The 26,986-nt window shown below is 50.1% G+C and overlaps 1 protein-coding gene across 1 annotated transcript in view; it reads left to right on the forward strand.

Moving 5' to 3' along the window:
* Positions 1-26,185, forward strand: part of DBF4B (DBF4B-CDC7 kinase regulatory subunit) — a 28,750-nt gene extending 2,565 nt beyond the window's left edge. Inside the window, exons 2-12 of the mRNA XM_022565180.3 lie at positions 5,356-5,510; positions 8,698-8,883; positions 9,506-9,556; positions 10,347-10,434; positions 11,614-11,687; positions 13,739-13,772; positions 15,218-15,263; positions 17,569-17,685; positions 20,907-21,015; positions 21,154-21,278; positions 22,133-26,185. Of these exons, the coding sequence (XP_022420888.2) occupies positions 5,356-5,510; positions 8,698-8,883; positions 9,506-9,556; positions 10,347-10,434; positions 11,614-11,687; positions 13,739-13,772; positions 15,218-15,263; positions 17,569-17,685; positions 20,907-21,015; positions 21,154-21,278; positions 22,133-23,072 (1,925 nt within the window). The 3' untranslated portion in view covers positions 23,073-26,185. The remainder of the gene's footprint in view (positions 1-5,355; positions 5,511-8,697; positions 8,884-9,505; positions 9,557-10,346; positions 10,435-11,613; positions 11,688-13,738; positions 13,773-15,217; positions 15,264-17,568; positions 17,686-20,906; positions 21,016-21,153; positions 21,279-22,132) is intronic.
* The last annotated feature ends 801 nt before the right edge of the window (positions 26,186-26,986 follow it).

The raw sequence follows: 26,986 nt of genomic DNA on the forward strand, positions 1-26,986 counted from the left end.
ATTCTTTATGCCACATAAAGAGTTCTAGGTTGGAAATAGTTTTCTCTGAGTTTTGAAGACACATTTCATCTTTTAGCTTCCACTGTGCTGTGGCAAAGTCTGATGTTGTCAGTATTTCCACCCTCCTCCTGAACACTGACTGCAAGGGCCTAGACCCCATGTGCTCTGAACCACCCCTACCCCATCTAGCATGATTGCTGTCTAGCAACAATACTGTTGTTATTATTGTCTCTCCTTTTTACTTCCGAATTAGTCATCATTACGGTTGTTTTACACAGTCAGTGATTGTTTAGATTTATACATATTTTTACCAGTTTGGGGACATTTCAGTCCTTCCTTCTGGGTTCAGTTTCCTTCTTTCGAAAGTATACCTTTTAGAAGTCCTTTAGTAATAATTGGTTGATGATAAACTGTTTGGGCTTTTGTTTAAAAAATGTGTTTAGTTTACCCTCATTCTTTATTTAATCAGGTGTAAAATTCAAAGTTGACATTTATTTTCCCCCAGCATTGTAAATACTTATTTTAATAAAATTAAAGTATTTAATAATTTAAATACTTATTTTATAGTCTATGTCTGATCATTCTGTTTGAAGCTCTTGGGGATCCAATCTTGCTGTCTTTAATTTCTGCTGATTCTTATCCATGATGGTTTGTTTTCTTTGTGTGTTTTTTAATGTTGGAGTGTGAGCTAATGTTTGATGATGGTTTTTTTGTGGGTTTTTTTGCGGTACGCGGGCCTCTCACTGTTGTGGTCTCTCCCGTTGCAGAGCACAGGCTCCGGACGCGCAGGCTCAGCAGCCATGGCTCACGGGCCCAGCCGCTCCTCGGCATGTGGGATCTTCCTGGACCGGGGCATGAACCCGTGTCCCCTGCATCGGCAGGCGGACTCTCAACCACTGCGCCACCAGGGAAGCCCCATTCCCTTTTTTTTAATTAAAAAATTTTTTTATTGAGGTACAGTTGACATACAACATTCCTTTTTATTGTTGAATATTATTCTGTTGTGTGGATTACCACATTTTATCCATTCAACAGTTGTTGGACATGAGTTTCCACTTTCTGGCTATTATGAATAATACTGCTGTAGACATTTGTTTCCAGGTTATCATGTGGACATATATTTTTTTCCATGAGTGTACCTAAGAGTCATGTTGCTCGGTCATATGGTAACTCTCTGTGTAACCTTTTGAGGAACTGACAGACTTTTCCAATTGGCTGCACCATTTTACATTCCCACCAGCAAAGAATGAGGGTTCCAATTTCTCTATGTTCTCACCAACACTTGTTATTATCTGTCTTTTTTTGTTAAAGCCATCCTAGTGGGTATAAAGTGGTATCTCTTTGTGGGTTCAATTTGCATTTTCCTAATGGCTAATGACTTTGTGCATCTTTTCATGTGCTTATTGGCCATTTGTATATCTTTGGAGAAATGTCTGTTCATTGCCCATTTTTAAATTGGATTTTTTTTTTAATATTTGAGGGTTTTTTAAACTATTATATTTTTTACGTCCATTATCTCCAATTACTTCTTTTCTTTACCTGCTGTTCCTATTTTATGTTTCTAGTATGCTCCTTGCCGTCTTGAGGATATTTATTATGCTTTAAAATTCTTTTTTCTGTCTGGTCCATTACTTATGAGAGAAAGACAACCTATACCAGAGAAAGCATCTTTTATAGTACTTGCTTTCTTCAGTTGCCTCATATTTTCTTAGAAGCTAATGTTCTCTTGAGACTGTTAGCCGCTCTGATTGGTAATGTGCTCCTGGAAGAAGATGCAAAAGCTTAGGTTCTCATCTTATGCACTTCCTTTGAGTTTAGGGCTTGGGGGTTGGATAGAAGAGGAAAACCACCCCAAGGTGGGGAGCCCCTGGTTCCAGTGTGGGCTCAGTCACCCCCCCTTTGCAGCAGCATTCTGAGCCCCCCAGTACACACATGTTGCTTTGTACTACTCATTTGCAAGAACTGTTTCCTTGAGTTGTAATTACCAAACTAACCAAATGGATGGGGCAAGGGAGGGAGGCTCATTCGTGCCATCTTGACCTCTTGTTAACTGTTTCTCTTTCACTCACACACACACACACACACACACACACACACACACACACACACACAAGCATATTCACCCCAAGGTAGGCTCCACCACTGCCCTGATGTTGCCCTACTGTGTCTGGTTGGTGCTGGGCTGCTTATCTGGCACTGGCAGTGACCCACTGAGCACAACTAGAAGGCATTCTCCAGTCTCACCCTCCTGCGAGTCCTGGCATTCCGCTCTAGGCTTGCTGTTCACCCAGCCCCCCGTTTCTGACTCTGGCATCCATCTAATTCCCTCTTCAGTGGCTTCCCTAGGATTAGGTCCTGTAGAGAAAGTCACAGGCCTTGTGTGAAAGTCAAAAGGGCTTATTCTGAGAAAGCCTTCTATACAAATATTGAATCCTTATATTGTATCGCCTGGAACTAATATAATGTTGTATGTCAGTTATACCTCAATAAAAAGAAAAAGAGGGACTTCCCTGGTGGCACAGTGGTTAAGAACCTGCCTGCCAGTGCAGGGGACACGGGTTCGAGCCCTGGTCTGGGAAGATCCCACATGCCGTGGAGCAACTAAGCCCGTGTGCCACAGCTACTGAGCCTGTGCTCTAGAGCCCGAGAACCACAACTACTGAAGCCCGCATGCCTAGAGCTCGTGCTTCGCAAAAAGAGAAGCCACCGCAGCGAAGAGTAGCCCCGCTCGCCACAACTAGAGAAAGCCCCCGTGCAGCAACAAAGACCCAATGCAGCCATAAATTAATTAATTAATTAATTTTTTTAAAAAAAAGCAAAGTCAAAGAAAGCCTTCTGGAGAAGGTAGCCTTGGGGAGGGAACCAAAATGGCTACAGTTATAATAATTCCCCTGGCTGACATTCAGCCCATACTCCTGGTATGGCTGTATCAGATGTTTCTGGCCAGTCTCCATTCTGAATGGTTGGTGCCTGTTCTGAATAGCTCCTCAATGAGGGTGGGTGTTTATCATCACTGTTTCAGAAGTGAGGAAATAGGGTTTCATAGACACTAAGTGAGATTATTGTGACTTACCCAGGGTTACACAGCTAGTAGGAGGGTGAGGCAGGACTCAGAACAAAGGCCTTTTCTGTAAAATGCCAAGCTGACTTTCCAGTATTTTCTGTCTCTATATACCTAGGACTTTCAGGAAAAGGGTGGTTTATGGGACCAGAAGGTAAGTGCTTGAGGGTCAGGTGCCAGCTGAGGATGGGAGAGCAGGATCTGGTTTAAGCATTATGGGAATGATAATGATGTGTAAGTCAGAGGACTCTTCCCAAAATAGTTCCCAGTCTACTGGGGAGGTCAGAGGTGGACCTGAAGGAGTGAGTAAACAAGAATGTGAAGCTGAAAATACTAAGAGGACAGACAATCAGTAATGTGGAACTCAGAGAAAGAAAAACAGTATCTCATCAGGGCAAGCAGGGTTTAACTGAGGAGGTCCAATCAAAAGTCTGTCTGGCTGGTAGATAGGAAAAATTCAGGAATTCATGGAATCGAAGAGTTTTAGAAGATTTAAAAAAATACCAGGTCCATGGGACTTCCCTGGTGGTCCAGTGGCTAAGACTCTGCGCTCCCAATGCAGGGCGCTCGGGTTCAATCCCTGGCCAGGGAACTAGATCCCGCATGCCTCGACTAAAAGATCCCGCACACGGCAATGAAGATCCCGCGTGCCGCAACTAAGACCCAGCGCAGCCAAATAAATAAATAAATATTTTTTTAAAATAAAATCAGGTCCAAGCCCCTCATTTAAAGTCCAGCAGTTTTACTAACTATATCTTGGTATCAGCTATTCTGGGTCAGTTTTTTGAAGTATGTGTCATGCTCTTTCAATATGTTAGTTTCAAATATGTATTTTTATTTCAGGAAAGATTTTAGAGTTTTTAGTATTCTGGGTGTTTTTGTTTGTTTGTTTTAGTTTTTGTCCTCAGAGACTCTGATTATCTGTATATTAGAACTTCTGTGCTTATCTTCAATATTTGCCACTTTCTCTTGAATCCTTTTTATCTCTTCAAATGTTAACATTTTGTTGTGAAAGTTTTCAAACCTGCAACAAAGTCAAAAGTAACAGTGAGCACAGACACACCACTTAGATTTTACCATTGACATTTTATTTGTTTTGTGTGTGTGTGTGTGTGTGTATGTGTTTTGGGTTTTTGTTTGTTTTGTTGTTTTTTTTGGCTGCACCACGTGGGTTTTGGGATCTTAGTTCCCTGACCAGGGAATGAACACATGCCCTGGCTGTGAAAGCACCGAGTCCTAACCACTGGGAATTCCCTATGACTGACATTTTAATTCATTTGTTTTATCACATATCTGTCCATCTTTTTTTTGATACACTTCAAGTGATTTGTAGACATTATAATAATTCAGCATGCATTTCATTGACCAGAATTCCATATTTGTTTGTAGTTTTTTTCCTTTTAATGTAAAATGTGTATACAATGAAATGCACAATTCTCAAAGGTATGTTCATTGAGGTGGGGTTTTTTTAGCTTTATTGAGTTATAATTTACATACTGTAAAATTCATTTGTTGCAAATGTACACTTGCAATGCTTTTTAGGTAATTTACAGAGTTGTGCAATTAACACAACAATCTAATTGCAGAATATTTCCATCACCCCAGAAAGAACCTAATGCCAGTTTGCAAACACTCCTCATCCCCACCCCCAGCCCTAAGCAGCCACTAATCTAATTTCTGTCTCTATATATTTTCCTTTTCTGAACATTTCATAAAAATGTAATTTACAGTATGTGGTCTTTTGTGTCAGGCTTTTCTCACTCAGCATATTTCTGAGGTTCAGAACTGTAGCCTGTTGCTGTAGCCTGTGTCCACAGTTCATTTGTTTTTATTGCCAAATAATATTCCATCGTATGGATAGACCACATTTTGCCTACCATTTTATTTACATTTGAATTGTTTCCACTTTGGGGCCAAAATGAATAATGCTGCTGTGAACATTCTTGCACAAGTTTTATTTGGAAGTATGTTTTCATTTCTCCTGGGGGTATGCCTAGGAGTGGAATTGCTGGGTTTCGTGTTAACTCTATACTTAACCTTTTGAGAAACTGCCACACTGTTTTCTAAAGTGGCTGCACCATTTTACATTCCCACCATCCATGTATGAGGGTTGGGTTTCTCCGCATCTGGGCTTCCCGAGGACAGGAACACAAGTCTCACGTCCACCTTGGTGGATGGGTGCCCGAGGCCTGGCCAGGTGCCGTGATGCGGGGGCTGTTTGCGAGGGCTGATTGACCTGCAGGACTCTCTCTTACCTCAGGCTTCTCACTTTGCTCCCCTTTGTTGTTTTCTAGGGGCTCAGCTAGGAGTTTCCAGTTGTCTGGGAAAATGCCAGAAGAGCTCACCGGATGCTGGGAGGCAGCCCTTTTCTGGAAAGTCCTTTTACTTGGATCTGCCCGCTGGCAAGAACCTCCAGTTTTTGACGGGGGCCATCCAGCAGCTGGGTGGGGTATGTAACCTGCTTCTCTCCTGTGGTACCATGTGCCTTTGCGCGTTGTAGGGCAGGAGCTGGAGAGGGATTATATCTGTGACCTCCAGGTATTTTCAGGGGTATCACTACATTTTCCAAAGCAATTTAAGTATAAACCATTTTTTAAAAATAAAGTTAAAAAATAAAATAAAATAAAATAAAGTTAAATTTGTTCCCTAATTGGAAAAGTAATATCTGTTCATTCTAGAGACTTTGGAGAACATGGAACTGTTCAAGTAACAACCATCATTGTGATATATTTATTTTCTTGTGGATTCTTTTCTCCCTTCCCTCCCCTCCCCTCCCCTCCCCTCCCCTTCCCTTCTCCTTTCTCTCCCTCTCGTGGCTTTATTGAGATATAATTCACATACCATACAGTTCACCCATTTAAAATATACAGTTCAACGGTTCTTAGTATATTCACAGAGATGTGCAAATTGTGTGATTACACAGTCAATTCTAGAACATTTTCATCAGCCCCCCCCCAAAAAAAGACCCATACCTATCATCAGTCAGTCCCCATTTTCCTCAACACTCCCAACCCTGTATAACCACTCATCTACTTTATTTTATTTAATGCTTATTTTCTGTGTAGCTACGATCATGAATACATTTTTGATTACCAACTTTTTGCCCATAACCTTAAAGCATTAGCACTTTCCTATCATTCTTACCCCTCATGGACATTCTTTGTAATGAGTATATAATATCCTTTTGAGTAGATTATTAATTTATTTAACAGTTAACCTATGGGCATTTAGATTATTTCTAAATTTTAGCTCTTATAAATAGTACTGTGGTGAACAACTTTGGGGTAAAAGCATTTGCTGTATCTGAGTCCATTACAATATTTTCTAGAGCACATCATACAGTACTTTTAGTAAGGGGTTGACAGGGGTATTTCTGTGTTTAGAAAATAGGATGGTAACACTTGGCCCAAAAGAGGCAGGTAACTGGGGAATTTGCATGAATAGGATCAGAATGCAGAGGCTCTTTGCCATCAAACGAATGGAAACTCAGGGATATAGAAACTCAGCAATGGGGATGGACAGAATGAGGATTATACACCCAAACCAGCCCAAAATTACATGTTGAACTTTCAGTCTGTTCTTTCATTTAGCCTTTGCTGTGTAAAAAACCACCCCAGAACTTGGGCTTAAAACAATTTATTGTTTCTCACTGTTCTGTGTACTGGCTGAGTGCTTTCTCTGCTGGTTTCATAAGGGCTCACACCTGCAGCTGCGTTCGGCTGCAGGGTCAGCTGGGCTGGAAGGACCAGAGATGACCTCACTCACACAGCTGGCTGTTGGTGCTGGCTACCTCTATGTGACTTCTCATACATTGTATGAGAGGTGTCTTACATACGTCATATGTATATACACCATCATATGTACATACAGCGAGCTAGACCAGCTAATGTACAAGGTGGTCTTAGGGCAGCTTTCCCAGAAGATGAAGGGAGAAGCTATAAGGTCTCTTGAGGCTGTAGAACTCACACGTATTACTTTCATCACATTCTGTTGGTCAAAAGGAGTTCAATTCAAGGGAGTGGACAGATAGGCTCCATCTCCTGACGGGAGGAACAGCAAAGTCAAAGGCGTGGGTTTGTTGGGATGGGAGGAACGTGTGGCCCTGAAATCATCTATCTTTTTGCCATATTACAGAAGATAGGCACACTCCTTCAAGCCATAGTTTTAAAGATTTTTTAAAATTGTGATAAAATGTATATGACATAAAATATGCCTTTTTAACCATTTATAAATTCATTCTTTTAAGTTCATTGGCATTAATTACATTCATCCTGTTGTATAACCATCACTATCTGTTTCCAAAACTTTTTTCACCCCAAACAGAAACCCTGTAACCTTTAAGCAGTAACTTCCCATTTCACCTCCCCCTAGCCCCCGGAACGCAAATCTACATTATGTTTCTGAATTTGCCCATTCTAGATACCTCATATCAGTGGAATCACTGATGTTTGTCCTTTTGTGTCTGGCTTATTACACTTTAGCATAAAGTTTTCAAGGTTCACCCATGTTGTAGAATAGATCAGAGCTTCACTTCTTTCTCATGGCTGAATAATGCTCCATTGTATGGATAGACCACATTTTACTTATCTATTCATCCATTGATGGACACTCGGGTTGTTTCTGCTTTTTATCTATTATGAATAATGCTGCAGTGAACATTGGTGAACAAGCATCCATTCGAGTCCCTGTTTTCAATTCTGTTGGGTGTATACCTCGGAGCGGAATTGCCGGGTCATGTGGTAATCCATGTTTAGGTTTTTGAGGAACCTAAACTTTTTTTTTTAAACCTAAGTGTCAGGTTTCTCATCCAGTCACACTTCAGAGAGATCATCCATCCTTACTTTCACAGGTGTGCTGGAGCTGGCAGCTACTGGCTCACGGGAACCAATTGTTACCATCTCTTTCCAGTTCCACATTCATTGATGTCATCTGGCTAGCTTGCAATCAGCCACAGTAGTATCTTACCCCACAGAAATCGACAGATGCTACAAAGCGGGTTTTTTCACCCGGAGAGTTGGTCATTAAGCATTTGCCAGCTCACTACTGCTTATTTCCGTCTTTTCTTCTTCCCACAGACATGAGTTTTGTCATTGCGTTTCCGGCACTGTGTTGGGTTCTTGGGATGCAAGATGAGTCAGACCCTCTCAGTGCCGTGACGGGCTCACAGGTAGGATGAGCAGGTATTTAGGCAGCTGAGTCATAGCCAAAACCCATTTTTGTTTCAGGCTCCTTTTGGTAGGGTGGTCAAGATTACCGATGCAGCGTCTGGATGTCCCAGTGTATCTTCACAGCAAAATCATGGCTTCGCCAAGTTCTGATCTTCTCCGATCACTTCAGTGTACTCTCACTCCTTGCAAACTCAAACTAGTCAGATACTCAGAGCCTCCGGGCCTCTGCTGCTGGGTCAGGAGGAGCTGCAGTTCTGGAGACAAGAGCCTGTGTTATATATATATATAAACCCTGTCGTATTTCAGGATGATGTCTTCTTGGGGGCCTGGCACTGAACTGCATTTGGTCTATTTAAAGACATTGATTCTAGAACTTCTGGCAGCCAAGATTTCCTTCCCCTACCTCTCGATATTGATGATTCTACTTCTGCCTTTTGGGTTTTAGCCACCTCTGTGATCTGGTTTCAGGTAATTGAGGGGTTTCTGAGCAAAGAAGTAAGTTACATCGTGTCCAGCCGCAGGGAGGCGAAGGCCGAGAGCAGCGGGACAAGTCACAGAGGCTGCCCCAGCCCCAGCGAGGTCACAGTGGAAACACTGTCTGTAGCCAACCCAAAAGGCAGCCGTGCCAGCCCCGCACAGAAAGCTGTGGACTCGGTAAGAACCTCATGGGGAAGGAAGTGTGTGTCTGATAAACGAAGGAAGTAGGCCTCGGTGAGCCCGCTTCGGCAGTTTCTGGTTTTAGTTTCACCTGGTTTATTTTAATCTCATATTTGAATTCAGGGGCTGAAACTGTCTTATCATAGCTCTGGATCCACACACCTCAGCGACATGCTATCCCCACGCCCTCCCTTCTGTGATACACGTTCACTTTTTCTGGGACTTCAGAGTCTGAGGTTCAGAAGCAGTAGGAGCGTCCTCTGTAAACCAGAGAGGGCTTGTTGGATTGACCGAAGCTTGTCTGCTGGGGAGTGCGGGCTCTTCAAGAGAGGTCTCAGGACATTTGTAACGCTTGATCTTGGGTGAATTCAGAATGCCCTTCACCAGGCTCCAAGCTGCCTGGGCTGCAGCTCCCTGTGGGTGACCTGAACTTGAGTGTGGCTTTACCTTTACCTCTGGAAGGTTCTCCGGGCTCTCACTTCTGCCACTCCTCAGCTGTCACTGCTCCCAGCTTTCCGAGGGATGTGACTCCCAGACGTCCTTGCCAGCCCCCGTGGAAACATCTGTTTGTGCACAGGTGGTCTCCACAGCTGCCCCCATTGCTCCTCTCTTCCGCCAGGTGCCTCTGAGCAGAGGGAAGGAGCTCCTGCAGAAGGCCATCAGGAACCAGGTGAGCTGAGGGGGACGGGCTGGAGGCCGGTGTCTCTGGCACAGGGACGGAGTCAGCCTTGCCTCCGGAGGTTCTTCTGAAGCACTAACACAAAAGGCACACCCAGGCAGATGTGTAGAATTGTCGAGATTTTCTCCTTACAAACGAGGAAGTGGGGCTCAGAGAAGTTAAGTAATCTGCCCAGAGTCACCCAGGGTGGAGGTGGTAGAGCCAGGATTTGACTCCATGATCTTTCCAGCTCCAGGGCCTCCCAAGAGAACTTGGGAGAAACGCTGTGGCACGTGTCAGACTTTGTACGGCTTTCACAAGTAGCTGTTTATCCTTTTTGTGAGAATCCAGGACCATTACAGTGAAGTGGCAGGAGGAGGAGTTAAGGTGACCTTGCAAAGGAGTAGTTCAGGTGCCATCAATGGGCGCCTTGGCTGTGGCTGTGACGCGGGAGGGTGGTGTCGCCGGACTCGGGCAGCCAGCGTAGTTTCCTGCTCGATGATGGTGACTGTCACCGGTGTTTATTGTGTCCTTCTGGTCCCAGGGTGGCCGGAGCAGAGCCTATAGGCAGATCAGCGGTCCGTGCCCTCCCGATGTGGCCAGCCCGTGCAGAGGAGAGGGTCTTCCCAGGGGTTGGGATCAACTGTCCAGGCCCTGTGCTCTCGCCCCTGTCCGCCCCACCCCACACAACAACCCCGCACATGGATGACCCGGGGCTCCCAGAAGCCAGGCCAGCCTGTCCCCTGGTGTTCAGGCCTTGGGGGGGTCTCATGCTCCTGCCTGACTTGGCTTGTCTTTCCAGGGCAGCGGCGGCGGAGGCGGTGGCGGGCGCGGCAGCAGCCTCCTGAGCAACGCCCGCTCCTGGGGGGTGCGGATTCTCCACGTGGATGGTACCCTTCCTGCCCGGGGCCCGCGGAGGGGAGGGTTGCCGACTTTGTCTGGGAACCTCGGCTGTGATAGGGACCAGAGCCGTGTACTAGTTGAAGCCAGATGTACTCAGTTACTTACTGCGCTGCTCTGCTGCGGCGGGGGGTCGGGCGTGGGGAGCAGCACCAGCAGTAGCAGAGCGCGGGCGCTGGGGAGGCTGCTTTGTTTAACCCACCGGACAGCCCTCCTCAGCTGCTGTGACGATCCTGTTTTACAAATAAGAAACAAATCCTAATATCCATGACCCCTTATCAGGTATTTCCGCTGTGCTAGGAATCGCCTTATTTAATCCTCCTTACCGCAGTCTTCTGCCCATTGTACAGATGAGGAAATTGAGCCTCAGAGAGTGGATTAAGTAAATTATCCATAGTCTCACCAGGAGTGAATAGTGTGGCTCACATTCCCACCTATTTTGGCTCAACTAAATTTCATGTTCTTTCTTTCCTCTAGGGTTGCCTCACACTATAACCACCTGTTTGCAGGTTATAATAAATTTACATGAGAATAGCTGTCTTGAATCTGCAGCCAGCCCTCACACCCAGCTGCACTTTGAGTCTGGCGTTTTTTCTCTGACCCATTGAAGGGGGATGGTCCAGATCCAGCCCTAGATCTGTGGTCGGTGGGGGGGTGCGGGTGGTAGGGAACTGTGCTGGGGAAGATCCTGGTCTGGGGTGCTGGGGGGTTCCATCGCCGCTGGAAAGCCAGCCATTTCTGACTTGATCTAATTTCCTGCCTTCCGTGTATTTGAGAACCCGCAGCATGTGTAGCCCCTGCTGGGTCTGCCACCTAAGGGTGCATCTGAGTAACTGCCATGGCTTGGTCTCCCCCACAGAAGCCGCACTTCAGTAGTACCTTAAAGCTCTTTATGGGTCATAAGGCACCTCCTGTTCAAGACTTGTATTCAGTGCTCCAAAGGAGCGTGAAGCCAGCTTAGGTACTTTTCCAGGGATAGAGGACCCAGCCCTCTCTTTTATTATCAGCAGGTGCAGAGATGACACGTAGCCAGAAGGTGGCAGGCAAGGCTGGTGTGATCCAGCAAGCCAGGCCGGGTGAGAAGTTTAGTCCCCCAGCCCCAAGATGGGGCTGTGCTGGGGAAATGAGGAGAGGAAGCCTTTGACTGCAGCCCTCTGTTTCCTCCACAGAAATGATGATGCATGTACAGCAGCTGTCTCTTGATGCGCCATGTGTGAAGAAGCAAGGGCCAAAGAAGCCAGAGGTAGGTCATTCCCCTGAACTGAAGGGCAACAGTAAAGTCTGTGACAACGCTGGTAAACCCAGGACCCACTCCAGCCACCTCCTTCTGGCCTTGACCGAGAGGAGCTCGGCCTCTTGGTCAGCTCATCCCTGGTGCTCACAGCCCTGCGTTGCCCTGTCTTCTCTCTTCCCTGTGCTACCTGCACATCCCCCATGCTACACTGAGGCATTCGTTGCAGCCTGGGCTGTGGACTGCCTGCGGGTAGTCCTGGCCTGGATAAAACATAAACACTCCTGGCCTGCTGGCCAGCCTGCCCTTCTGAGGATGGCTCTTGGCCCGGGAATGAGCCTACAGATTGCACGGGTGGTGGCAGTGGGGTGATGGTGTTGGAAGTAGCTGCCATATTCCCAATTCTTGTTTGGCTTTTCCTTCCTTTGCTGGAGTTAGAAATTGATGTGTATCACATCAAGAAAGCCGGGCTGATTTAAAGCCACGGGGTGTTCACCCAGCCTGAATCCGAGGAAAAGTTAAGCCCTACAGGTCCATCCAGGGCCTGATACCCAGGAGCAGAACCACATCCAAACCAGATGGCATGCTCAGCCTCGACGCCCCTCGCCCCAGCCCCTCTGGTTTGGGCATCTTTAGGGTCTTGCTGCCACTGCTAAGTAGATTTACATTGCTCGCATTTGGGAAAAGTATACAATGAAAGTCTCGTTCCCCTCCAACTCCTGCTCCCCAGCCACCGAGCTCCCTCCCTGAGGTCCACAATGTGAACAGTTTCTCAAATGTCCTTCCAGGACTCCAAGCATCTACAAGCAGATACGTCAAAATTCCCCCCTTTTACGCGAATACATAGTATTTTTACTTTGTTTGCTTAATAATCTCTTTTGTAGTTACTTGGGGCCCTTTCGGAGCAAGTTCTGGGTGCAATCTGCTAATAGGTGAGGGCAGGTGGAAGGCTTCTTCGGGCTGTGTTTGCCCCGGCAGTGTGGCCTGGAGGAGAATCTGGAACCTCCTCGGGCCCAGAGGTGCAGACAGTCATGGAGCCGTTGGATCTCTCATCCTATCCGCACCCTCCCAACCCTTTAACTGATTTTTAAAAACTTGTTCCATTTGGTTTTTAATATTAGCTTTGTTTGACCTTGGCCTAAAAGTTGGTTTGTTGTGGGTTTTTTTGTTTATTTTATTTATTTATTTTTGGCTGCATGGGCCTTCGTTGCTGCATGCGGGCTTTCTCTAGTTGCAACAAGCGGGGGCTACTCTTCGTGGTGGTGCACAGGCTTCTCATCGCAGTGGCTTCTCTTGTTGTGGAGCACGGGCTCTAGGCGCACAGGCTTCAGTAGTTGTGGCACATGGGCTCAGTAGTTGTGACTTACAGGCTCTAGAGCACAAGCTCAGTAGTTGTGGCACACGGGCTCAGTAGTTGTGGCTCACGGGCTCTAGAGCGCAAGCTCAGTAGTTGTGGCGCACAGGCTTAGCTGCTCCTCAGCATGTGGGATCTTCCTGGACCAGGGCTCAAACCCGTGTCCCCTGCATCGGCAGGCGGATTCCTAACCACTGTGCCACCACGGAAGTCCCCTAAAAGTCGGTTTTGACAAACACAGTCAGGGTATGCAAGATAGGGCACCGTAAGCAAGAGGCGTTGTCTTCACCCTTTTTCTATCAGCTGCCCTGAAATGGCAGCCATGCCTGGAAAATACAGGCTGCCGTTAGCAAGCACCTACTCTGCGTCAGGTCTGTTACCTGCTGGAATTTCATCTGTGCCACATCCAAAGAGTTAAGTGGGAACTCCGCACATCGGCCCCCTAGCCCTTGCTCTTTGCTCTGCCCTGCATTCCCTGTACAAAGTCAGCTGCCATTGAGATTCACGCACAGAGTTCACCAGACTTCAAGTCCCTGGGGAGGTGGAGGGAGCCATGGTGCTGAGGTCCGCTCCAGCTCACAGTCCAGCCGTGGGCAGGAAGCTAAGTGGGGCAGACTGGTGGCAACTCGGCTCACTGGGCCCAGTTCCTCGACCCCCCCCCTCCCCCCGGCTGCCTCACATCCTTAACCTATTTTCCCTTTCCATTTAGGGAACATGTCCAGCAGAGTCAAGAACACGGAAAGGTCAGTGTGATAGCTCTTCCTCATTTAATTGCCATCCCTCCCTCCCTAAATGCTTCCCCACGACTCCCTCTGTGGCAGCATCTGCCCGCTTTTCTGCGGCAGGAAGCAAGTCCAGGTTGTATGGCCCCATCGTGTTTCCAGGGCCTGAGCTTCGGAGCGGACAGTGGTGGGAGAGAGGCCTCCATGAGCGAGTCCCGGGCTGCTGGGCCGGGCCTTCTCTTCAGAGCCAAGACCTCAGGCGGTCGCTCTGGCTCCTGCATCCTCTGGCTGTTCCTGGCCACTGATCGCAGTTCAGCATCCTTTTCCTTCTGATTCAGGAGCAGTTTGGGGTGGGCACTTTGACAGCTGCCTACCACTTGCAGAAATGCCAGACTCCCTGAAACTGACAGACAGGCAGAATGATAGGCCCGGCTCCTCTTGGACAGCAGGAGAGTTTCTCCCCCTGGATGTTCCTCCCAGAGATGCTCTTTAAGTGGCATTTATTCGTGCACAAACAGGAGCTAAGAAAAGTCACTTGGCACCTCTCACGTTTGAAATCCAAGGAAATCTGTAGGGGAATTGATTTTAATCACTGTCTCAGTTAATTAGAAAGACGAGAAGTCGCCCCAAAAAGTAATTAATGGGATCTGCTGCTACGCAAGGAGAAAGGCTGCTTCTGTTTGGGCACTGGTGGCCTGGAGCGGGTCCGGGAGCTGAGAGGGGCCAGCCTCTTTGGGGATTTGGTTCTGCCCAGGCTTCCAGTGCCTTGGCTTCCCCTTTGACAGGACTTCTGGTCATTGTGGGAGCGTGGAAGCGGTTTATAATGCCTAAGAGAGTCTGTAGACTGTGCAGATAGGCAGTTAGTAGGGGATGAATCTCTTGATTAATTGACTCCAAATCTGTCTTCTCAGCACCCCTTTGCCCTGTTTTTTCAGGAACCAGATTTCACTTTTGATATTTTTTTCCTGTCCTTCTGCCAAGACCTCGAAACACTCTTTAGCTCCCTTCCTCACTGCTCCTCCCCTCAAAAAAACTCAGGATCCTCATGGAAAATTCTTTCTAGGAGCTGTTCTCAGGCCCCTTGGGATTCTGAGACACCAGGAGTAAAGGTCTGGGAAGGAGCTGAGGCTTTTAGCAGAAATCAACAGGGGCTAGGTTTCTCCCACGCAGCCAAGTTTCTGACGGTCGAGGTTGACAGCCTCCAGCACCCACTCCTAGGACCCCGGGCACCCTGCAGCCTCTCCCCGCAAGAGTTGCTGCCTCTCTCCCAGGTAGAGGCTGGAGGAATTAAGAGTGGGTGCCTCGCTCTGCAAATGGAAAGGCGCACCTCGGGGCGGCGAGTGTTCCAGCTCCGAGAGCCTTTTAGGCTTTGGCAGAGCCTCACCTCCCTGAGCATTTCCTGCATGTAGAGCTCAGGCCCCGCACCGGAGCAGACAGATGGCTAACGGGCACACTCTTCCTTCCAGTGGCCAGACTGAAGGCACCGTTCCTCAAAGTCGAAGATGAGAGCAGGTGAGTGGGCCACCAGACGCACATGGAGGAGAGGTACTCGGGGGCCCCACGCTGCCATGGGGACATGGAGCCCCTCAGCCCTGCACTTTTGTCTTCCCCGGAAGCCCCTTTGTCCCCTCTGTCATGGAAAAGTCTCACACGGTGCCTCTCAGGAGGCACCGTGCCCAGCCGGCACTCCTCTTGGTCATAAGTCAGAGGTCAATGATCCTGTGTGTGAATTCCCTCCTTTTAATGCTCTGCTTTTGTGAGTCCATGGTGTCCCATCCGGGCTCAGTTTTGCTCCTCGTTTCCCCCCACATGTACACTGACAATACCGAATCGTTGCTGGTATTAGTGCTAGTACCGTCTTGGATGAAGTGAAGATCTCTGGGGTGATATTGGGGTTCCCTTGTCAGACCACCTTGTACTTGATGAAGCCTTTCTGTCTGGCTGTGTAAAACCCTTTCCTGGTACATGTTATCTTGTGACAGCCCTGGGTAAAACTGGCATGAGGAGAGTCCATTCTCTTCCCAGTGGGGAAAGTAAGGTCAGAGAAATTAAGGGACATGAACACGGCCACTTTCCTAATGAATCTTAGCCCAAAGCTAGAATCCACATCCAGCCGGGCGCCCTCTCCACTCTGCCCTGTCTGCCCCCACGAGGGCCCCTTCTTACCTAGAGCAGGAAGGTCACATTGATGATAACCTGATGAGCTGTTAGCCACCTGGGTTACCACAGACTCTTCCATAGAAACTAGATCAGGAGTCTGTGAGAATCTAGAATTAACCCAAAAAGTTTTTTTAAAAGAGAAAAAGCCCACATGTACCCAGCAGCAACTCCTGCACCAGAATTCACTGTGTCCCTCAGCTCAGGTGGGCCAGCTAGAGACCCAGGCCCAGGAGCCTGGCCTGCCTGCCCGTCCTCCAGATGGCACTGGCACACAGTACAGAGTTGGTTCTGCCAGCTCGAAAGCCAGTAGAAAGAACACAGGGATGGAAGGATGCCCTCTCGTCTGCTGTTCCAGTGGGCCGGGAGGCACGTCCTTCACACTCAGCCCCTTCACAACCAGCTAAGTCAAGTAGTCATGACTCCAACGCAGTGGCTGAGACACCACCAGGGCCTCAGTATCTCTGCACACGGCATGCACAGGCCGTGTCACTGGTAACCGGAGCAGGGTACATGGGTTTGTGTGCCCCTGGCATCGTAGGCAAGATCCAAGTGGAGCTGAGCTTTCTCACGATCCTTTTTTACGTGTGGTTCTAAAGCAGGCAGTCTTCAAAGCCCAGCATAGCCACACCAAACTCAACTTTCCAGGCTCCTAAGCAGGAACAAAGAAACATGGAGGAGGCGAAAGGCGGGTACCAGGACTGTGAAGGGCGCCTCCTTCTCCTTCAGGGTCCAAGAAGACTTTTTTTTTGGCTGTGCCGCACGGCTTGCAGGATCTTAGTTCCCCGACCAGGGATTGAACTCGAGCCCCCTGCAGTGGAAGCGCCGAGTCTTAACCACTGGACCACCAGGGAAGTCCCCGAGAAGACTCATTTGTTAATTCACTCCTGAGGCCACGGGGCTCTTACTGTGCCACCCAGCAACCCAGGGCCTGCTCTCCTCTGGAGTACCGGCCACTGCAACCCAACACGGTGTGCCCAGGGTTTGCTGAGTATCCACAGATTGCCAGATCTGGCTCTGAAAGTCTCCTGAACGTGAGCAACTTGAAGCAAACCCCCCAAACCACTCAGTATAGGTCTGACTATCCAGAACCTTCACTGTGCCTCTCTTCCTTCCAGAGCACCACCCCTCAGATAGTACAAAGGACCAGCCCAGAGCAGAGATGTTCCTCTTCATGGAACAGGAAGATCACTGCTCTGGGTTAAACATCCTTGCATTTAGATTCTGCCAGGCTAGAGTCCTCAGAGGTCACGTGAAGATCGAGAAACAAAATGGAAAGATGGGAGGAACTAGATCAGGATTTGGGAGACGTGGCTTCCCATCTGGACCTGGCCACTTACAGGTCGTGAGCCCTTGGGCAAGTCACAAAACCTTTTGGGCTTTGTTTCCTCTTGTGTAAAACAGGGTAACACCGTCGTCCCGCTCAGCTCAGAGGTTACAGGATTCAGGGGAGGCAGTAAGTGTAAACAGTCTTGGAAAGTAGACAGGAAGAGTGTTAATTTAAAATATTAATCTAGCCTAGTAAGGCAGATGAGAGCATTGTTCTAGAATTTAAAAGTTGGGCAGGTGAGAGTGGAATTATCGGGAGTTGGGCCAGCCCCCCTTCCTCACCCTTTCCACTTCCCCACTGTAGTCAAAGTGGAAGTTTTCTGTGTTTCAGGAAGTTTCGTCCTTTCCACCATCAGTTTAAATCCTTTCCCGAAATTTCTTTTCTGGGACCCAAAGATGCAAGTCCCTTTGAGGCCCCGACGACTCCGGGCATCTCGCACCATACCAGGTGGGTCTTTCTGGTTCCTGAGTACCAAGAGCTGGTTCCAGGCCAAAGTCCTCCCCGTTGGGCCTGCTGGTCAGATTTGGGAATGGCCATGTGTTAGCTCCTTAGGCGAGGTCTATTCCGGGAACTTAGCCCAGAGAAGAGAGACACCAGGAGTGTTCATCCATTTTATTTGGTGCTTTCCATCCATACTGAAGAATTTGACTTGTGTCCAGAGGGCAAGAGGCCGTTTTCTGAAACTCGAATTATAGACCACCTTCATCAGAGTCCCCTGGGGTCCCTTTAAAAATGCAGGGTCCTGGACTCCACACTCACAGAATCACAGTCTCTGGTGATGGAGCCCCCAAACCTGCATGTTCGTGGGCTCCCCATGTGATTTCAGTGCACATCAAAGTTCGAGGCCTTTTGGGCTAAACATGGGGGCAGGGGATCTGGGGGACCTGCCACACCATGCGGTCCAGAGTGGCTTGTATGCTGGTCGGTATTCCTACTCTGCAGATGGGTGAGAGTTTGAACCTTCACTGACCAAATCACAGAAGGAAGGTGGTTCGGGTGATGGCCTGGACACCTTCTCAGCCCCTTTCTAACTTGTGGGCCGCAGGGTTAGTTTACAGACCAGGAGAGTAGAAGGCAGATGTTCAGCCCGAGGGTCCCCAGGGCCAAGGAGGACCTGTGGCTTCCACCAGCAGAAAAGGGCCACGTGATCAGGAAACAGTGCTAATGGTAAGAAAAACAGAAAGGGAATGTGGCAGTAGATGGAAAGCAGAGGAAGGCAAGAACAGGCTGGGGTGAAGTCCAGGTGCCCCTCATCCCTTTCCCAGAAGGTGCAAGGGACAGCAGAGAGGAAGTCATGAGGCCGCCCGGGCTGGGCCTGGGCAGGGTGCTCGGCCTGGGATGGCCTGGGGCTGGCAGAGGAGCCGACAGGTTGTAAAGGGAAGACAATGAAGCAGTGAAGCTTTGGTGACCAGATGTGAGGAACAGAGAGGGGGTAGCCCAGCGTTCTGGGGGTGTGCATAGAAAATCTGTGGGAGGAAATGTTAAATTTTTTTTTAATTTTAAAATCGTTATATTTTGGTTCAAAATTCAAGAGTTACAAAGGGTTTAAAGTGAAAAACCTATATTCTATACCCATCCCCCAATCTCCAGACTGTGAGTCTCTCTCCAGAGAGAGTTTATGGACAGAAGTACATTGTGTATCCTTTGTTCCCTCTTCTCACAATATTCTTCCCTGTGCTGGATCTTGCTTTTCCACTTAATATATCTTAGATTAATTTCTATTAGTACCTAAAAAGCATCTTCATTCCCTTTAATGGCTGCAGGGTATCCCATGGTATGGATTTACTGTATTTTATTTAACAGACACGTAGATGATTTCCAGTCTTTGGCTATCATAAACAGTGCTGCAGGGAGTCGTCTTGTTCAGAGTAAATTTGTGACTGTTCAAGCATATTTGCAGGATAAATTCCTAAAAGTGGAAATGCCAGGTCAAAGGGTGCTTACATTTGTAATTTTGAGAAATGCGGCCAAATTGCTTTTCATGGAGGTGATGCCAGGGTACGCTGTCACCCGCACTGGACCAGAGCCCGTTTCCCCATCCCCTTGGCTAATACTGTGAGCTGTCAGACCTGTTGACTTCGGCCAATCTTATAGATTAAAAAACGTATCTCAGTGTAATTGTAATTTTAATTTTTTTTCTTTTTATGAATGAGCTGAAGTGTGTTTTCCTGTGTTTGATCATTTGAATTTCTTTTTGTGTAAACCTTTTTCATATCCTTTGCCCACTTTTCTATTCAGTTATTGATCACTTACTGATTTGTAAGGAGCCCTTTGTGTTTCAGGGAAATGAGCCCTTTGCTATGTTATTAGTTATAAATGTCCTCCCCAGTTTATGGTCTGTGTTTTAACTTTATGTTTTCTGCCATGCATATATTTTTAAAAATTGCATGTAGTTGAATTTTTCAGCTTTTTTCTGTTTCCTGGGTTTTGTGTCATACCTAGAAAGTCCTTAGGGGAATATTTTGGACCCGTTGAGTTTGCTGGGACAGCCAAATACCAATACCCTACAGGCTGTTAAAAATGCAGGACTGACTACAAATTATAAATGCTGGAGAGGGTGTGGAGGGAAGGGAACCCTCCTGTACTGTTGGTGGGAATGTAAATTGGTGTAGCCACTATGGAAAACAGTATGGAGTTTCCTTAAAAAACTAAAAATAGAGTTTTAGTTTTGATGTCATGTGATCCATCAGTCCCAAGACATGGAAGCAACCTAAATGGCCATCGACAGATGAATGGCTAAAGAAGATGTGATGTATACACACACACACACACACACACAGTGGAATACTGCTCAGCCATAAAAGACACTGAAATAATGCCATTTGCAGCAACATAGGTGGACCTAGAGATTATCATACAAGTGAAGTAAATCAGGTAGAGAAAGACAAATACCATATGATAGCACTTATATGTTGAGTCTAAAAAATAATACAAATGAATTTATTTACAAAATAGAAACAGACTCACAGACATAGAAAACAAACTTATGGTTACCAAAGGGGAAAGGGGGTGGAGGAGGGATAATTTAGGAGTTTGGGATTAACAGATACAAACTACTGTATATAAAATAGATAAACAAGAAGGTCCTACTGTATAGCACAGGCAACTATATTCAGTATCCTATAATAAACCATAATGGAAAAGGGTATGAAAAAGAAAAAATACACACACACATATATAAACTGAATCACTTTGCTATATAGCAGAAACTAACACAACATTGCAAATGAACTATACTTCAATTAAAAAAAATAACTCAAAAAAAAAAAATACGGGACTGAAATTCAGAGGAGAGGTCAGGTTCGAGAAAGATGTGAAAGTCCTCAGTGAAGGTGCAGCTGTGCGGGTCAAGTGAACATGGGTCTGGGTGTGCCGCAGAGCCGGAATGTCCTCAGGGGTTCTTGCTACCACTCATTAGCCGTCCTCACCTGTGGTTTGAGATGTGTGGGCAGGGACAGGACAGAGCTAAGAAGGGGTACTCACAGGGAGGCCTCGCCTTCCTTGCTGCCTCTCCTGAGGCCAAGTGTAGGCAGGCCAGCCTGTGCCTGCCCGGCTCTGGCCATTTTGGTCCACCCCTGCCCTGGTCTGGGCTCCAGGCCCCGGAGCAGCAGTTCCTGCTCTGAGGGCCCCAGCAGTGACCGCTTTCCCCCACCCTGTCCCCTCGCCAGAGAAGCCAGGGACCAGGAGCCAAGCCGGCGATCGGCCGCCTGCACGGTGCCCAGGAGGAAGAAGGGGTACTGCGAGTGCTGCCAAGAGGCCTTCGAGGAGCTGCGCGGGGTGAGCTCCTTCCCCACCACACACAGCAGCTCCCAGCCTGTCCTGAGGCCGCCTGCCCCACCCGATCTCTCCCACCTGGTCCGCTTGTCTCCCGCCCTGGTCTGGTCTAATGCCCCTGCCTCCTCTCACCCTGGGCAGCATCTTCAGAGCCCCCAGCACCAGGGCTTTGCCCTGGAAGCCCGCCCATACGCCGAAGTGGATCGGATCATCGCCCAGCTGAGCCACAGCTTTGCGGACATCCCCTTCCAGGCCAGCCTCCCCGGGTGAGCGCCACCGTGCCGCCCTGCTGCGGGTGGCGGGCACGACCACCCTGAGGTGGGAAGGACCCTCAGGTTGGCGGCAGCAGGGACCAGGCTATGGCGTCCCTTCCCTTTCTTACTCCTTCCTTCTCTTTCTTTCCCGCCATCTCCTGTCCTGTTTGTTTCGGGGGGGTTGGGGTGGGGGAAGACCTCCATTTGTGGCTTCAGCTGATCAGATCAGGATGGGCCCTGATCAGAGTGTGGCTCCCTTTTTAACGCCCGGGCGTCGCCACAGTTAGGGGCACAGGAGGAGCAGTTCAGCTGCTGTTTCCCGCCATGTGCCTGGTCATGGGCCTTTCTGGCCTTCTAGAAGTGGGGAGGGGGATTCCTGGGTCCTTCCTAGGTGGGTGAAGAGGAGGATCTTGCTGCTTCTCTAGACGTTTACCCCCAGAAAGGATTGCAGGGGATTCAGCAGAATCCCAGGGCCCTCTGAGCCCCAGCTTCCCCCTGCTGCCCACCAAGGAGCTGTGGCTTCACCTCCCACCCCAAGTCTCCACCCCGGGCAGCCTCCCTGGGCTTAGGTTGGACACCCAGGACCTGTGCTGCTTTCTCTAGCCACCAAAGGGCACAGCCTCCTGTGTGAAGTTAATAAATGGAACAGCCTCTAACCTGTTCCTCTGGCCAGCCCCGAGCACAGGCCGCAGAGCCAAGAACGGGCCTCTCACAGGGACCCAGAATGGCCAGCTGTCTTCAGCACAACCAGAACACAGAAGGCCCCCGCTCTGCCCTCGGCCCCAGCCTCAGCCCGGGAGGACCCCAGCTTGCCACCTGCTCTGGAGTTGAACGCTATGGCCCGCTGGGTGCTTTTATCCCCACAGGCAGCCAGGCTCCTTGGCTTCCGATTGTGACCCTCTGTGTCCTGAGACTCCGCCTCCCAGCCAGCCGTCCTATCTCAGGGCAGCATCTCCCAGGAGGAGGAAAGAAGACGATCACCAGGCCCCAGGTGCCTCAGAGCAAGATGGGACAGTGGGCGGCATGAAAGCACCAGCTGAACCTGTGGAGGCTGGCAAGATACCTGGACCAATAGCAAGCCACCAGGAGCCGGGAGGGTCGGCTGATGTCTCTGTGGACCCCCGAGAGACACCAGTGTCCAGGAGCCCTGCTTACCAGTGCCTGCTGACCAGCTCTGGATTTGCTGAACTCTCCTCTGGCCCAGACCTGGCACTTGTTGGCCACAAGCGGAAGGTTCAGTTCCCCAGTGGCAATGCCGAGAAGAGGCCAGGGGTGTCCTGGCCACAGGCCTCATTCTTCGTCCCGAGAGCCCCCAGCCCCTGTGGCACCAGGACAACCAGTGGCAAGCATCTTCCCTCCCTTCGCCTTCCAGGCCATGAGCCCAGGCCTCTGGCCTCCCTCCAGCCCGTGTGCCACCAGCAGACCTGCCTGTCCCTCCCGGTCCCCTTTCCCGGGCAGCCCACAGACAGGCCAGCAGAGTTCTGGGCCACACAGGCCCCCTGGCCTGGGGGAGGATGGCCCCCAGGATCTAAGGATTCTGAGTGCGCAGGCTCTGGCCCTGTCTCCCAGCAGGCTGAGCAGCTCCCCAGCGGCCCCGCAGCTTCAGGCCAGCTGCCAGCCCACCTGCACTCAGCTGCGGGCACACAGACCCCAGGAGGACCTGCAGAGAGCCAGGCTACCTCTCTGCCCCCGCCCCTTCCAGCCAGCCGGGGGGCCAGCCGCTCCCGATGGTCCTGGACCCCCCAGCCTCTCCCTGCCTCCCAGTCCCAACCCCAGCCCAGTGCCAACAGAGAACTACTTCTGTGAGTCCCCCCAGGCACGCAGCTCTGGGGCCAGACAGCTCCTGACTCAGGGCAAGTTCCACCTCTGCCGAGTGCTGCACACCCAGCCCGGGCTGACCAGGCACATGGGGAGGAGCTGCGCCTGGGGCCTGGCCCTTGAAGTCCACGTGAACAGCTGTGGTCATGGCCAAGCTCTGTGGGGTTGACGGGGCCAGTCCTCCCACCCGCCAGGTCTTCAGGTGGGACCAAGAGGGTCTGGGCTGGGGGCTGCCCTCTCCCCTTCCTCCAGCCATGGCTTGTGCAGCCATGGCCAGATGCCCAGGCCAGGAGGCAGAGGCAAGGTTGGCATAGGGAGGGCCCACAGAGAAGCTAGAGCAGCAGGCGCCCTGGCCTGGCTTACCGTCCCTCTGCAGGCACTTGCTCTGCAGAGCCAACAGGGTTAGTTGTCGGTGTTCACAACCACCACCCCCCCAGCCTCCTTTCCCCTAAGCATGTGGCTCTCCTGCTTTCTGAGATGTCTGCGTGTTGTCCCCTCCCCCAACCCCCCACGCTGGTGCACACAGATCCTCAGGAACATATGAAGCAGAGGAGGGGCTCGACTGCGCCACTTCCAGAGCTCCCTCCCTGCTGCACTTAGTGGGGGCCCAGCACTGACCTCTCCCCTGAGCCCAGGATGTAGCCAGAGCCCCCTCTGGGGACCCTCTCAGCTCTTCCCTGCCACTCAGCTCTGGCTGCCCACCCAGAGTTCAGTTCCAGTGTCAGTGGCTCACCTGCCAACTTCTGCAATCACCCTCCTCCCTCTCTCCTTCCCCAAGGACCTCCCACCATTTCTTTCAGCCAAGCCATTAATCTGGAGACAGAGATGAGTTTGCTATCGATTCTTTGGCCACTTTTTTTTTTTTTTTTTTTACGTTTTGCACTGTGGTTCTTCTCACCCATCTCTGCCTCTGTGTGTTTCTCTTTTTAAATGTGGGAGCTACCAGAAGGCTGGTGCTATTCTGTATCTCATTTTGGAGGAAGAAAGGGGGGCCTACCTGCAGGTGAGGACCTGAGTTGTTAGTTTGGAAATAGAGCAACTATGTGTGCAACCCTCATAGAGGTCATGTTTGTCCTTTTTATGCCATCCTGTTAAACTTCACAATTAATCTTGGTTCAGGAGATGTAAAATAAATTTGTTAATAACAAATAGCAAAGATAGGGGGGCTGGAGTATGTGTGTCGGGCCTTGATCTCCCCTCCAGGGACCTGAGCAGTCTGACAGCCCAGCAGATACAGACAGAACAACTGGTAAAAAAGACGGGTGCTTCCTGCAAGTGGGAGAGCATGTGTGGGTGCCACCACCCTCCTGAGGGCTGCAGGGAGGTGGGACCGTGCCTGTCCAGTCTGCTCAGGTCACTCACTGGCCCTGCTGCCCACTGAGTGGTCGCCTGCCGAGGGCATGCTCGCCGCCCACTCCCAGAGAAACTCCTTCGCCCTAATGAGCGTTCTGCTCCAGGCCCTCTCCCCTTTCCTGGGGCCCAGACAGTAGCTTCCTTCTGAGCTCCCTGATGGGTGCACCCCTTTCCTTTTGTGACACATGGGCGTGCCTTGTCCCCCACTGCCTTTCCCATGACTCTGCCACTCTGGGTGGGGAGCTCCCCCGCCCCTTTCTGAGACCTCTGATAGCCTCACATGCTACTCACTCCAAAACCGATGCACCAGGTCCTAAAACCTTCATCACCATCTGCCCAGGACCTCACATCCAACTGTATGGAGTTCCCCTCCCAGTTCAACAATCTCATGTGACCTTGGACATCACACCTCTGCCAGGTCAAGCCCCAAGGTAACATCTCTCCACAGCCATGTCTCTGTTCTGGCCTCCAGGATATAAGTTGAGAGGAACCCGGGACGTCTGAGGTCCGAGCCAGGACAGGTAGGTGCTGCTTGACCTTGATCTTTAAGTGAGGGGGCTTGTTTGAGATGATTTCAAGTGTCCTTCCTCCGATAATAAAATACCATAACCTCCTAGGAATCCCTGCGTCCCTCCTGTCCTGCTGCCACCACAGAGGGACTCTGGTCCGAGCCTGGATCCCCTGCCCACTTCGTCATACGTCTCTCCTGTTTCCTCTGCCAGCCCCAGGGCCCTCCTGTGCACTCTCCCTACTGACAGTGCTCCCTGCCTCCCTGTCCTCTCCACCCCCTCCATCTCAGACCCTGTCCAGCCAGACCATCGCGGGCAATGCAGCCCCGCGTCCTCACTCTTGGGCCCTGACCTAGAATGACCCTCCAAAACAGCCGGAATGCCCACTCTTCAAGGCACAGCTTTCATATTTTCCACGAACCCTGTAGCCTTCAGGCCATGCAGGCCTGAGTTTAAATCCAGATCCTGCCACTTTGTGACCTTGGGCAAACTCCTGAAAGTCAGTTTTCTTAATCTGAAAAATGGAAGTAATTGTCATTGCCACATCACCAGGAAGTAAGAATTAAATCTTGTGTCAGCGAGGTGCTTGGCACGTGGTAAACACTCAGCAAACTAACTTATTATTACATCCCCCCACCAACACACACCCTGCGAGGCCTGCCTTCTAGACGTTTCACCAGGGATGAATTTCACTCCTCTCCCACCTCATGATGGCTCTCTGACCCATAGCCCCATCTCCAGTGTAAATTTGTGGATGAAGCTGCTAAGGGGCTCTGTGAGACACCCCATCCCTGGGCGCCCCACTTTCCAACAGCCGGTTCCCCAGAACTCCAGGAGGATCCCTTGCATGGGACAGGAGGGGCAGTGGGGTGGGCGTACTGTTGGCCCCCCAGGGGCACGACTGCATTTGTGCACTGTGAACCTCTCAAAGGATGGGTGTCCCCAGGATTCTGGCACCCTAGGCACCTCCAACTCCTCCCTGAGGCGAGGCCTCAGAGCTTCAGAGATTAAAGGAGGGGGCCACCCAGACAACCAAGAGGGAGGAGCTGAGGCTTCCCTCGGAAGGATATTCGGACTGCAAGAACGGTCCTCTCCTGGTGGAAAGGACACGGCACTGGGTGGGACCTGGGAGGAAGCAGAACGAACTTCTTGTTCCACCCCCCACCCCTCAGTATCATGTCATTAGGCACAGTCTCCCCACATGCTGGGTAGAGAGGACCCCGAGGCCCCCAAGCCATAAAGGAGTCCTTTGGGTCCTGGACAACAGCCAGGAGCTGGTTTCCTCCTTGGCACCGTAAGGGCAACATGAACAGTGTGAGCCCAGGGTGAGTGAGCCCTTCTGTCACCAGACACTGCTCTGAGCACCTGAGGCTCATCCACTCATTTATCTCCCCTGCAACACTGCGGGGAAGACTTTTTATCCCCCATTTCACAGATGAGGAAACTGAGGCTCAGAGAGGTTGCGGGACTTGCTCAAGGTCACACAGCGATTAACCAGGATTGGGACCCCAGTGGGTTGCCTGGAGCCCTGAGTCCTACTCTTACTCACCTCACCACCCTGCCCCCTTGCCTGGCGCGGCCTCTGCTGCAGGCCTCGCAGACTAGGCAAGGGGCCTAGACTGCCTCTGTGGGCAGGAATCCCTGCCCACCATGCCGCCCCAGGGCGGAGGCAGCAGACACCCCTCCCTTACCTGCAGCTGCTGCTGGGACTAGGTCTTGGTCCCACATAAGCCCAGCTTCGCCCCTGTGCAGGAAAATTTGAGGGGAAAATTGGCTGAAGGGCAGGAAGAATGTACAGGGAAGGAGGCCCCAGCCTCCTGATGGTAGGGGGGCTCCTGAGAGAGGACTGGGGGTGGGGACCAGAGCCTAACATCTCCCCAGAGGGTGGCCCGAGGATGGCATCAAGACAGCAGTGGCCACCAACCTCTGATTTCTTCTGCGTGGGGAAACAAGTGGTGGGCAGAGGGTCCAAAGGAGCCCACCATAGCTGTGGGGTTAAGGTGAGCATTCCCCCAGGGAAACCAACCCCTGTTTGAGGGG

The sequence above is a fragment of the Delphinapterus leucas genome, chromosome 19 (assembly GCF_059928025.1).
Source record: "Delphinapterus leucas isolate spDelLeu-1000000601 "Yukka" chromosome 19, BTC_Dleu_Yukka2, whole genome shotgun sequence".
Lineage (NCBI taxonomy): Eukaryota > Metazoa > Chordata > Mammalia > Artiodactyla > Monodontidae > Delphinapterus > Delphinapterus leucas.